General features: G+C 43.0%; 1 protein-coding gene across 1 annotated transcript in view; it reads right to left on the bottom strand.

The window, feature by feature from the left end:
- Positions 1-14,178, bottom strand: part of maea (macrophage erythroblast attacher, E3 ubiquitin ligase) — a 150,481-nt gene that overhangs the window by 104,304 nt on the left and 31,999 nt on the right. Inside the window, exon 3 of the mRNA XM_020528170.2 lies at positions 3,840-4,043. Coding sequence (XP_020383759.1) covers positions 3,840-4,043 — 204 coding nt within the window. The remainder of the gene's footprint in view (positions 1-3,839; positions 4,044-14,178) is intronic.

Genomic DNA, 14,178 nt, shown 5'->3' with positions numbered 1-14,178 from the left:
TTTATCATATAAACTGGCGTTTATCATATAAACTGGCGTTTATCATAGTAAAGAAAACGGTTCATAAATATCACAAAAAATTAAAGATTTTGCAAATCACAATAAAAAATACAGTGCCATCCATTCCAATATCACATTATTATACACAATCCAAAGAGAGAATTCTTTTCTCTGTCTCACATATGGTTTGACTTAGCTGTGGTTTCAATTCATGAGGACCTGATAGCCTCCTCGATTCATCATAAAATAGAGAGTTTAAGAGACTGTCTTTCTCTGTTTCAACATAAAATCATGAGGGATATGAAGGCAAATAAACAAGGGCTTTTCCCTGGATTGCGGGAGTCCAAAACTAAAAGGGCATAGGTTGAAGATGAGAGGAGAAAGATTTAAAAGGGACCTAAGGGGCAACTTTTTCATGCAGAGGGTGGCGCGTCTATGCAATGAGCTGCCAGAAGTGGTGGAGGCTGGTACGATTACAACATTTAAAAGGCATCTGGATGCATACATGAACAGGAAGGGTTTAGAGGGATAAGGGTTAAATGCTGGCAAATGGGGCTAAATGTACATAGGATATCTGGTCGGCACAGTTGGACTGAAGGTTTCCGTGCTGTGTATCTCTATGACTAGGGCTCTATAACCCCTTTAGGGTTTTAACCAAACAGACTCCATCTTTTAAACTAAATTCCTTACAGTGAGGTAACCTCTTTCTTGACAGTCATAAACTACTGTAAACTGTCAGGGGCAACCCATTTACGCATCCAGCTTGAGCCAAGGTATGTGCAAAACTGCCCGACTTGTACCTTTCTGAACCACACAAACCAGATTCTCCCCAATCCACTGCAAGCTCCTTTCCAGCCCCAAGGAGATGTTCCATACCCTGCATCAAGCAGGCAACACCACTGCCTGAACTCAGATAGTAAGAACTGCTGATGCTGGAGTCAGAAATAACACAGCATGGAGCTAGAGGAACACAGTAGGCCAGGCAGCATCAGAGGAGCAGGAGAGCTGACTTTTCAGGTCAGGACCACTCTTCAGAAATGGGGCCTGAAGCCAGTGCCTGAAGTGCTGCTTTTTACTGCAAAAATAAAAAAGGGCATCGCCCCCTCTCGATATGCTATCCCATGTAATTACTACACTCCTCCTTGCTCACTCTTGAATTAATTCTATTACCATCATGTCATGATGAGCTCGCTTATCCAGCCTGCAACCTCATTTAAACCAGCTGAGAGAACCTGAAACCAAGTGAACAACTGCAGATATTCCTGTCCTGTCCTGCCTCATACTCAGTCATACCTTCCAGTCCCTGATCAAATCAGCAGATCTTCTCCCAAGTCATGTCATTATGTTCTGGTACAAAGAATCTAGGTAACATACCCCTTCTTTGAGATGTCACTGAGATTACATCTCAACCATCAGCTCAAAGACTTTGAGTTGAAGATCCTTGGTGCCGCGAAGGTTTCCTACAGGTAAGTCTGCCCTGGAGCACAGGGACATTGTTTTTTTTAATTCATTCATGGGATGAGGGCATCACTGGCTAGGCAGCATTTATTGCCCATCCTAAATTACATAGGGGGCAGTTCAGAGTCAACCATATTGTTGTGGGTCTGGAGTCACATGGAGGCCAGACAGGATAAGGATAGTAGCTTCCTTCCCTAAAGGACATTAGTGAACGAGTTGGGTTTTTCCAACAATCAACAATGGATTCATGGTCACCATTAGACTCTTAATTCCAAATATTTATTGATTTGAAATTCCACCATCTGCCAAGGCGGGATTCAAACCCAGGTCCCCAAAACGTTATCTGGGTCTCTGGATTAACAGTCCAGTGATAATACCACTAGGCCATTGCCTCCCCGGATTTTGGAACTTTTACATGCCACAGCGCTGCCAATCCTAGTGTGACAATGCTGTTACTTGAAGAGGTTATTTTGTCCTTTTTTTTGAGGACAGATTGTGAGGCAGACATAGAGCTGTCTCTAAGAAAATAAATAATTTGGGAGGCCTTAGGTGTCCTTTTTCCCTCAAGTCAGAAAAACTAAAGCAGCCTGGGGAAAGCTAGTTCTCACAAACCAGGCTTTCTAGTCTTTTTCTAAAAAAAAGATTTTAGTTTTTTTAAGCAGAAGCCTTTGGTGTCTCAAAAGAGTTGGAAGCTTCAGTAAAGGTCTCCTAGTTGCTACTTTGCCAGCATTTTCTCTCGATGTTTGTTTGCCTCCTGGATTGCAGAACTGCATGTGAGAATTTGTCTGAATTTGCCTGCCTTGTTGCTAAGGGGTGTGTTTATGGGATGTTACTATATTGGAACAGTTAGTTAATTAGTAATAGGTACTATATCTATTATTTGGTTAAGTTTTCCAGTTAAGTTATTGTAAATTCCTCTTTCTTTTAACTATAGTGTTTAAATAAATTGTGTTTTGCTTAATACGGAATAGTTTGACCAGTTGCATTATGTCTGGAACACGCCACTTCACATCTACCTTTAGAAGAAGAAAATGTTAGGGTCGAGACTACCTTCTTAAAATATATTGAGGGGATTTGGACTGGTCCATAACACTAATAAGTTCTAATTAATTGTTAAAATTATATTATTCATTTATGCATGTTTTCTTGTGTATTTATTCAACTTTGCTGCCAATTCGGTTTTCTAATTTAAACCTGAAGAATTGAACAGACGTGAACTATTTAGCAGAAATTCACCAAGTAGCTCATTCCCATCTCTTGCAGGGCAAGGAGAGAAAAGCAAAGCCACACAAAGCCCTACAGCATCATACACTGAGGGGTATCCTGATAGAACTTAGAGATTTATAAAATCATGAGGGGCACAGATAAGTTGGACCAAAGAGTGTTTCCGTGCTATATGACTCCATGACTCTTAAGCACATAAAATTATGGAAGGCATAGTTAGGATAGATAGATGGAGTCTTTTTCCCAGGGTGGAAATGTCAAATACTAGGGGGCATAAGTTTAAAGTGAGAGGGGGAAAGTTTAGAGATATTTTAAACAGAGGGTGTTAAGTGCCTGGAAAGTGCTGACAGGTGAAGTCCAGATAGTTCTGCTACAACACATGTTTTGTTAACGCAAATTGGCTGTAATGCAATTGACGAATAGTGGACGCTGTTTAGATAATGCAAACTGTCTGCTGTACAGGTATAGCGAGTTTATATCATGCAAGGTCACGCAAGAACGCAACTATCGCGTTATAGGAGAACTACCTGTAGTAGAGGCAGATACAATAACAGCACTTAAGAGGCACTTAAAGATGCACATGATCAGACAGAGAAGAGAGGGTCATCTCCTATTTGCAGGAATAAAAACCCACCTTTCCTCAGCTTCACTGAAAATCTGCATTCAAACTCTTAAGTTTGCACTCAGTTTCCCCCGTTGTACTCAATACTGCATGCAGTCTAAAGCACACCAAGTCTCAATCACCCATTAACTTTCCCTTCAGTTAGACATACTCCTTATATCAATTGTCTCCCAAACTGCACTGACATGGGCAATGCTCTATGCTTCAGTGAAGGCACATACAAAATTACTCTTTCATTACTTCAGTCATTCTGGCTACATTCACAAGACAACCTCTTCAGTGATCTTCAATCAGTCCCCTGACAAAGATTACACTTTTTTGGATCAAGACCCATAGCACACATTAATATTCCACTTACAATGCAAGTTTTTAGGTTTAATAACAGTTCAAAATAATAAACTAAACTCAAATTCAACAGAATACACAAATATGCAATTATACATCAAACTAAGGGATATTATCCACTCTAATCTCAACACTATAACATTTACCATTTCACTGACATTTCAAACAACTGTTCTTAGACACCACCCACCTCAATTCCACTCTGTTTGGTCAGTTTAACAGCAGTATTATAGTAGCCACATCGCAGCAAATGTTCCACCATCATCCGGTCCATGCGTTTTTTCTTCCACATATTAACTGCTGCTGCTTGGTCACTGCTGTGCTCTTTCAAGTGTTCAATTCTACGTTTGCAAAGTTTTGCACTCTCATCTTCAGCTTGGATTGATTCAACTGCCTGCATGAGATAGAAAGTACACTCCATAAACACCATCCCAAGTACAAACTTCATATTTATTAAGCAGCTTTCAGTAAAGTGAAATCATCATTGCTGTGGCACATCATGTCTGTAGTACCTCTCCAAATCAGCATTGTTACATAGTATTTTTCTCTTACCTTTTCCAATACCCTTTCACATGATTTTAATCCAAATAATCAACTAATATTCTCTTGAATGCCTTCATTTAATCTGCCTCCGCCAGGTGAAGAATTCCAGGACCAAACTACTCATTGTGGGAAAATTTCTTTTCCTCATACCACATTTGCTTACTTTGCAAGATTCTTGAAATCTGGACCCTCTTGTTCCACATTTTATCAATGGAACGTTTTTAACCTATCTACTAAGAAGGAAGTATTGGCGTAGGGACTGTCATTGGATTAGTAATACAGTTATATTTGAAATCAGTTAAAAAGAAAAAAAAATTTTAAAAAATGGTTGCTGTATAAAACCCATCTGGTTCATACATGTCGTGCAGTGAAAGAAATCTGGCATCCTTCGCTGGTCTGGCCCATGTGACTCCAAACCCACAGTAATGTGGTAAACTCTTAACCACTCTCTGGGACGGGCAAGAAAAATGGATCCAGTCAACGATGCCCATATCACATGAATAAATTCTTAAAGCACAATCCAGGCCCTTCATAATTTATACCCAAAATGTTTCCACATCTCAATTCGCTGAACTCAGGTCATCCCTCTCTATTGACATAATACCATTAACAACTAACTGGGCCACCCATCCACACTAGCCCCTCAATATTATATATTAATAAATGATGGAATTACTTAACGTAACAGTAAAGAGCATGGCGCAGTGGCACTGTGATTAGTACTGCTGCCTCAGTGCCAGGGACCCAAGTTCGATTCAACCCTCTGGTGACTGTGTGGAGTTTGCACTTTCTCCCTGTGTCTGCCTGAGCTTCCTCCAGGTGCTCCAGCTTCCTCCCAGAGTCCAAAGATAGGCAGGTTAGGTGGATTAGTCATGGGAAATGCAGGGTTACAGGGACAGTGTAAGGGGGGTTGGGTCTGGGTAGAATGCTCTTTGGAGAGCCGGTGTGGACTCGATGGGCCAAATGGCTTGCACCACACTGTAGGGATTCTATGATTCTATGAAGTAGGAGCAGGAGTAGGCAATTCAGCCACTCAAGCCCGCTCCACCATTCTAGATTGCCCCACAAGAAATAACATCCTTTCTCCGACTACTTTGTTAATCTCCTTTTAGTATCTTTTATACTGCCACATCTCTTCCAGGTATGCCCACCTTGAAGTTCTGCTCTTCTCTCAGACAGGATTTCCGTTCCAATCTCTCTTCTTGCCCACCGACTTTAATTTCACTGTCACTCCTGGTGTTTGACCAGGTGTTTGCTAAAACTCATTTCCATAGCCATATCACATTCCTCAGTGACTGCCTCTGGCTCAGACTCACCCCACGTGGATTCCAACTGAAGTTTCATCCTTCATTTTTGAATCCTCCCAGGATCACATATCTCCGTGATGCTCAGCATTCCACAGACAGCTGCTCTCGCCACATCCTGAGATCCACACTCAGTTCCATGCGGCGCCACATGCACACAACATTTCTCTCCAACAGCATCGCAACACACTAGCTCAGGGCTGCACCACTCCTCAGTTCCACTTCAGCCTCCAGCTCATTCGTCGTGCTAACAAGAAACATTTTCTTTTCCTTTCAGGCATCAAGGCCCACAAGATGCAACAACTCAAACATACCCACGCCCTCTGGAACCTTCTCCTCACCTTCCCTCTGACTCTATCCCCTCTCCCCACCCCCCCCCCCCCCCCCCCCCACCCGACTCCCTGTTAGGTATTCACCATTCCTCCTAACCTTCCGCTCTCTGATGCTGAACACTCCGTACTCAGCAAAGGCATCAGCTTTATCCCTCTGCGGCCCCACCTTAACGAATTTCGGGCACGACATGACACCAAACTCTTGTTCCACCACCTTTGCCTCCGGGCCCCTTTCTTTGGACAAGAGTCCTCTCCCCGCCCCACAGACCCCTTTGCCCAGTTCCAACACTGTTCCTCTACCTGGACCCCACCCTCTGGCCTTTTACCTGCACTTGACCTGTTCATTGAGAACTGTCGACGTGACATTAGTCGCCTCAATTTCACTGCCCCTCTCAACAAATCCAGCCTATCTCCCTCCAAACTGACTGCACTCCATGCACTCAGATCTAACCCTGACTGTCATCAAGCCTGCCGATAAAGGATGGTGCTGTTGTACTCTGGCGTACTGACCTCTACCTTGCAGAGGCTGAGCACCAGCTCTCAGATACCTCCTCCGAACTTCCTCTGGACCATGCCCTCACCATGGCACATCAGGCCATTGTATCCACCCTGGTTACGGATCTCATTTCATCCGATGATCTCCCCTCCTCCGCTTCCAAGCTAATAATCCCCCAACCCCGCACATCTTGTTTCTACCTCCTGCCAAAATCCACAAACAGGACTGTCCGGGCAGACCTATTGTTTCAGCCTGCTACCGCCCCACAGAACTCATCTCTTCCTACCTTGACTCAGTCTTCTCCCCCACCCCGGTCCAATCCCTACCCACAAACATCCATGATTCATCTGACGCCTTACGTTGGTTTCAAAACTTCCAGTTTACCAGCTCCAGCAACCTCCTCTTTACCTTGGATGTGCAATCCCTTTACACGACCATTCCCGACCAGGAGGGTCTTAGGGCTCTCCGCTTCTTCCTGGAGCAAAGACCTGAACCATCTCCACCCATCACCATCCTCCTCCGCTTGGCTGAGCTTGTCCTCACCCTCAACAACTTCTCTTTCAACTCCTCTCATTTTCTTCAGCTAAGAGGGGCTGCCATGGGTACCCGCATGGGCCCTAGTTATGCCTGTCCCTTCATGGGGTACGCGGAACATTCCTTGTTCCAGTCCTACTCCAGCCGCCACCCACAACTCTTTCTACAATATATCGATGATATCATTGGTGCTGCTTCCTTCTCTCATCTGGAATTGGAAAAGTTCATGGATTTCACCTCCAATTTCCACCCTGCCTTCACCTTCACCTGGTCTATCTCGGACTCCTCCCTTCCTCAACATTTCTGAGGATAGACTGGCCACTAATATCCATTACAAACCCACTGACTCCTACAGCTACCTGGATTATACATCCTCACACCCCACTTCCTGTAAAGACTCCATCCCATTCTCTCAGTTCCTCCGTCTCCGTCACATATGTTCAGATGAGGCCAACTTCAACAAGGGAGCCTCCAAAATGTCCACCTTCTTCTCAACTGAGGATCCCCCAGCTCCGTTGTCGACAGGGCCCTCAACCAGGTCCGACCCATCTCCCGCACTTCCGCCCTCACCCCTCTCTTCCCTCCCGCAACAGCGATAGGGTTCCCCTTATCCTCACCTACCATCCCACCAGTATCCACATCCAGAAGATCATCAGACGCCATTTCCGCCACCTCACACATATTCCCCTCCCCTCCCTTGTCCGCCTTCCGCAGGGACCGTTCCCTCCAGGATGCCCTGGTTCATGCTTCCTTCACCCCCAACACCTCCCCACAGCCCTATGACACCTTCCCCTGTAACCGGCAAAGGTGCAACACCTGCCCATTTACCTCCTCCCTCCCCAGTATCCAAGGGCCCAAACATACCTTCCAGGTGAAGCAACACTTCACCTGCACTTCCAAGAATCTGTCTACTGCATTCACTGCTCACAACGTGCTCTCCTCTACATTGGGGAAATGAAGCATAGACTTGGCGACAGCTTCGCAGAACATCTACGTTCTGCTCGCAAAAAACAAACCTGAACTACCTGTTGCCTGCCATTTCAATGCACCACCCTGCTCCCTGGCCAACATCTCTGTCTCTGGCTTGCTGCTGAAGCCCAATGCAAGCTGGAGGAACAACACCTCATTTTCCGCTTGGGAACCCTACAGCCCTCCGGACTCAATATTGAGTTCAGTAATTTTAGGGTCTAAACTCTCCCATGTCCCAGCCCCCACCCACCATACCAGGCCTTGTTACCACATAGCCTGCTATTACACACCCCCTGTTGTTAGTCACTAACAGTCCCTATTAACAACTATTCACCCTCCCAGCCTGATCGTTAGCAACTCCTTTGCCTGTCCAACTGTCTTTCTCTCTCTTTGGGCTCTATCCTATTTTTTACTCCCTACCCCACCCACCTCCCTATTTTCTGCATATAAACTGACATTTTCCCAGCCACCATCAGCTCTGAGGAAGGGTCACCGGACCCAAAACGTTAACTGTTTTCTCCTCCACAGATGCTGCCAGACCTGCTGAGCTTTTCCAGCAACTTCGTTTTTGTTCCCGATTTATAGCATCCACAGTTCTTTCGGTTTTTATACCTCAATTCAATCTCCTCTCATTCTTCTAAACCCGAGAAAACCTGAGCCTAAACTGCTCAATCTCTCTTCATAAAACAAATCCCTTATCTCTGCAATTCAACTCGTGAACCTCCTCTGAACCATCTCCAATATGACTAAATCCTTCCTGGAGTCATGGGACCAAAATTGTACACAGCAATCATAACAATAAAAAAGTAACTGCAAATGCTCAGACAGGTATGGCAAGAGCTTTGTTAACCTATAACAAACACTAATTGTGTCTTAATATCCAAAAAGCTTTGTCAATATAACAGGAATTATTAGTATCTCAAGCACTGTTCATTGTCAGCAGAAACAACATGAAAATACATGGCTTGTGTTTCAACTCAACAAAATAGCTGACAGCTACTCATTGATTGATCAAGACAGAGAACGGAAATGGAGTCATCATAACTGGTTTAAATTTAATCCAAAAAAATTGGCAGTTAGTGGTCTATTATCATTAATCAGTGAGTTTTCCAATGCAATGCCTCTATCAGAATCCACTTGCGAACAAATCACCAATGTTGGCTTGCTCCTTACATTGGTATTATACGAATTGCCCGGATTAGTCCAGAACAAAAAGCTTCAACAAAATGGGTTATGTTCCAGCAAAGACTGACAATTGTTAATTACCAAAGGAAAAAGAAATAAAATATCAAGATAGCTTTCAGTCAGAGTCTCAGCATGTGTAAATTTATTTTTATTAACCTATTTTTGTAAATCAACCTGTTCAGCGATGTTATTACACAACTCTGGAGCAGGTGGGACTTGAATCTGGGCTTTCTTGCCTAAGGGTACAGTCACTACCACTATGCCACAACAAGATCTCCCACACATCGTCCGAACGAAAACATGCACCACTCAAGTCTAGGTTGGTCAGTGTGGGGATTGAACCCATCACCCTGGCATTCTTAACACTGCATTCTAACCATATTAGCTAATTGACCAGCCTTCCTTGCACGTGTAGGTGTTTGTCACTAAACATTAGCAGCTGTTTGCTGGGGGTCTTGAAAAGCCATTTATTCAAGACAGAGGTCATGCAGAATCATTCAAAATAACTCCTTCAGTACATTTTCAGGAGAACAGCTGCATCATATTTGTAGGTCTCTCACTAGACTCTCCAGAAGGCATGTTTTTCTAGGGAAACAGAACATGAGCAGAATAGCTTCTCTCTCAGAAGGCTCCACCAAACTGCACTCTCAATAGTATCCAAAACAATAACATAAATCTCAGCCAGGTGATTTCCGGTCAATGCAGCAGCTCCACAGTCTTAGCTGTGTACTTAGCTTAAACGTTGCGACTTCCAAGAACTGTCTTTAAAAAAAGTCCCAAAGTCCTTGTACCAAACTCCTAAATCATGATTCGAGTACCCAAATTTACCGTTGACCATGAACATGAACCCTCCAAGTATTAATAACAAAGTCTCTTCCTAACGCAATAACACCATTGTCTCATTTACAGTTTAACTTATAGCAGTGCATTTTTCAGTGGAAAAATCCTCCAACAAAATCCAATATATTCAGCAATCAAATTACCTTTTCCTTACTTAGGTCCAAAAGCAGCACTAAATCATAATTTAACATTGAAACAGTTGCTTCAGTACACAGTAAACATTTACTTGAACAAACATTTCCACTTCATTAAACACTGATCAATAAGAGTGACACTGAGCAAACTCAAATTAATGGAACATCACGAGGCACCCAAGAAACAGGCAATTAACTTCTAATATTTAGTCATTTGAACATGAATCATCAAATTGCAACTTCTGTGTAATTCTTTACTACAATTAACATTTATGCATTGGACCAAAGTGCAGGTTTTGCCAGACATAGACGCAAGTGCAGCTGAAAAAATACAACTTCTATAAGTAGTTAAAATGCTTCCATCTGCAAAAACATTCTAATGTGGTAATAATCTGTTTTTATATCCGAGGCTTTGAAGACATATTGTAAAGGAAAAAACAAGTATATGCAAATGCTCCAAAATTCAACGTGCACTCCCAGTGTTCTCTGGAATGTTTAAAAAAGTAAAGACAGAGTTGCACTTATTTTGTCCTCCTCACACTACCAAATATCTCAAAGTCCTTCACAGCACGTGCAGTACTTTAAGCGTGTCACTTCTGTAATGTTTAAAATGCCGCAATCAATTAACTGCTTCTTATACTTGGCTTTCAGCGATGTGACAATGGCCAGATCATCTTGGTGTTTCACTGATTGAGGGATATTGGCCAGGATACAAGGATGAACTCTCATATGTCAAAATTAGTACTAAGATTTCTTTTCAAGTAAAACGGAAGGGGCAAATTTCTCATCGAAAAGATGGTACCTCCAACTTTGCAGTGGTCTTTCAGGACTCCAGAGGAGTGTCACCCTTGATTTTTGCACTGCAAGTCTCAAAGTGTGGCTCTAACTTGGAACCTTGAAAGTCAGAGGCAAGAACCATATCTGACCCAGACATGTTTCCTGGGTAACCACACCAACAAACTTCCATTTGACAGTTGATTGGCAGAGGTTTGAGATTATGCACCAAGAGTAACAAACTGCATTTTCCAAATCCTGCATTTAATTGCACACAAGTGTTCAGAGGTTCTCATAATGTTAGTACAATATAAACAAGGAACTTCACAGAAATACAGTTCACTTATTTATTTAATTCAGTTGACAGTTTCTGTTCTTGACTTTCAAGTTGAAGGCAATCTGAGCGTCCTCACATATTAAACAAAGTTAATGTAAGAATTAGGAGTAGGCAATTTAGTGCCTCAAGCCAGCTCCACCATGTAATACAATCACGGTGGATCTCACCTTGGCCTAAACTCCATTTTCCTGCCGGCTATCCTTCACCTTACAACTCATTACTAATTCAAAATCCATCGTCTCCTCAAATTTATTCGGTGTCTCATCCACTACACTCTGGGGTAATGAATTCCACAGATTCACGATCATTTCAGAGAAGTTACTTTTCATCTGTTTTAAATCTGCTACCACTTATGCATAAAAAGCAGTCAGAGACACTTGCGTTTGGAAAGCAAACAGAAAGTTGGTCTTTACTGGAAGGCTGTCAGTGCTAACATCCAAAACCCTATTTTAGTCTATGTCATTGAGTAGAGATGTATTTGCATTGGAGCCACGTCAGAGGAAAAAGTTGTTTCATAGAATCATAGATCATAGAATCATAGATCATAGAATCCCTACAGACTAATCTAGCCTGCACATCCCTGGAGACTATGGCCAATCAAACTAACATGCACATCTCTAGACTGTGGGAGGAAACCCAAGCACCCAGAGGAAACCCATGCAGATACAGGGAGAATATGCAAACCCCACACAGACAGACAGTCACTAGAGACTGGAATTGAATTCTGATCCCTGGCGCTATGAGGTAACAGTACTAACCACTGAGCCGCTCCCCCTACCCCACATTTCACCCGATTGATTCCTGTAATGAACGGATAGTCTAATGAGTCCATGTGCACACAGACTTAAGAACAAGAGCTGATCTTTTTGAAACATATGACATATAATGTCTTTGACAGAGTAGGTGCTGAGATGATGTTTCCCTTTGTGGGGGATATCTGGAAATAGGGAGCTTTTACAAAAAAAAAGTTCAGATGTGAGCATCATTAAACCAGTATTTACTAATCATTCATTACAGCCCTGGAGTGTGGTGATTAGCTGCCATTTTAAACACTAATCTTGGGGTGTAGAGACACATACAGTACTGTTACAAAAGGGAAATTGCAGGATTTTGACCCAACAATGACGGGATAGTTACATAGTTCCAAGTCATTGTGGTGTGTGGCTTAGAGGGAAAATTGGAGGAAATGTGTCTCCATTGCCTGCCGTTGTCCTTAGAGATAGTAAAGGTTGCATGTTCGGAAAGTGATGTCAGAAAGAGACTTGGTTAATTTGTCAAGTGCATCTTACAGATGGAACACACTATTGCCACTATGCACTGGTTGTAAATGCAGGTAAACGTTGAAAATGGCAGATGGGATGGCAATCACACTGGCTTTCTCCTGGATGGCGTCAAGTGTTGTTCAAGTTACACCCATCCAGGCAAATGGAAAGTTTTCTATCATACTCCTGACTTGTACCTAATGGATGGCAGACAGGCTTTTAAAGTCAGAGTCATACAGCAAGGAAACAGACCCTTCAGTCCAACTCGTCCATGCCCACCACGTTTCCCAAACTAAACTAGTCCCACTTGCCAGCATTTGGCACATATCCTATACATTTCCTATTCATATACCTGTCCAAACGTCTTTTCAATGCTGTCACTGAAGCTGGATCTACCACTTCATCTAACAGTTCATTCCACATACAAATCACCCTCTGCACGATAAAGTTGCCTCTCAGGTCCCTTTTCAATCTTTCTTCTCTCACCTTAAAAATCTCCCCTAGTTTTGACCTCACCCACCCTAAGGTAAAGATCTTTGCTATTCACCTTATTTATGCCTCTCATGATTTTATAGACCTCTAAGATCACCCCTCAACATCCGACACTCCAAGGAAAAAGTCTCAGCCTATCCAGCCTCCTCTTATAACTCAACGCTCCAATCCTAGCAACATCCTGCTAAATCTTTTCTGAACCCTCTTCAATTTCGTAATAGCCTTTCTATAGCAGGGCAACCAGAACTGTACACATTATTCCAAAAGTGACCGATTCGAATATTACTTGTCACATCAAACCAAGCCTGGATCTTGTCCACGTGAATCCATTTTGACATGGACTGCTTTAGTGTATGTGTCATTGGCAAGTAGTGCTGAACATTATGCACTCATTGCTAAACATCCCCATGTCTGACCTCACAAGGGAGGGGAGGTCATTAATGAAGCGTTGAAGATGGTTGGGCCTAGGACACTGAGGAACTCTGCAGAGATTTCATGAAGCTCAGATGACCACACACTACAACTATCTTCCTTCCTGACTCAAACCCAGTGGAAAGTTTTCCCCCCAGATTCCCACTGACTTCAGTTTTGTTCGAATGCACTGATGCTGTACTCCTATCAAATATGGCCTTCTATCTAGGACAATCCTCTCTCACTTCCCCTGAGCAGTTCAGTTCTTTGACCACATTTAGGCCATGGTAGTAATAAACTCAACAGTTGAGTGGACGGGGCAGAATCTGACCTGATCATTTGTGAGCAGATTATTGTTAACAAAGTTCCACTTAGTAGCACTGTCAATGACATCTTTTGGCATTTTGTTGCTAGTTTCAGAGCAGTCTCAGGATGCAGTAATTGGCTGGGTTGGGTTGTCCTTTTTTGTACATAGGACATACCTTGGCAACTTTCCACATTGCTGGGTAGATACTAATATTGTAGCTATAAATGCAACAGCTTAGTTTGAAGCCCAAATCACAACATTTAAAAGACATTGACAGATATACGGTTAGAAAAGGTTTAGAGGGATATGGGCCAAATGCAGGCAAATGGGACAAGTTCAGTTTAGGATACTTGGTCAGCATCAAGTTGGGCCGAAGGGCTTGTTTCCATGCTGACTCCATACCGTACCTCTATGACTTTGACTCTAACTAGTTCTGGAGAACAAGTCTTCAGCCTTAATTCTGCAATGTTACCCAAGCCTAAAGGACGTTACAACCACAGAAAACAGGAACACGAGTATAGTAGGAACTGCAGATGCTGGAGAATCTGAGATAACAAGGTGTAGAGCTGGATGAACACAGCAGGCCAAGCAGCATCGGAGGAGTAGGAA

Source organism: Rhincodon typus, chromosome 1, assembly GCF_021869965.1.
Source record: "Rhincodon typus isolate 14 chromosome 1, sRhiTyp1.1, whole genome shotgun sequence".
Classification (NCBI taxonomy): Eukaryota; Metazoa; Chordata; class Chondrichthyes; order Orectolobiformes; family Rhincodontidae; genus Rhincodon; species Rhincodon typus.
This window is presented reverse-complemented; position numbering and strand designations above follow the sequence as displayed.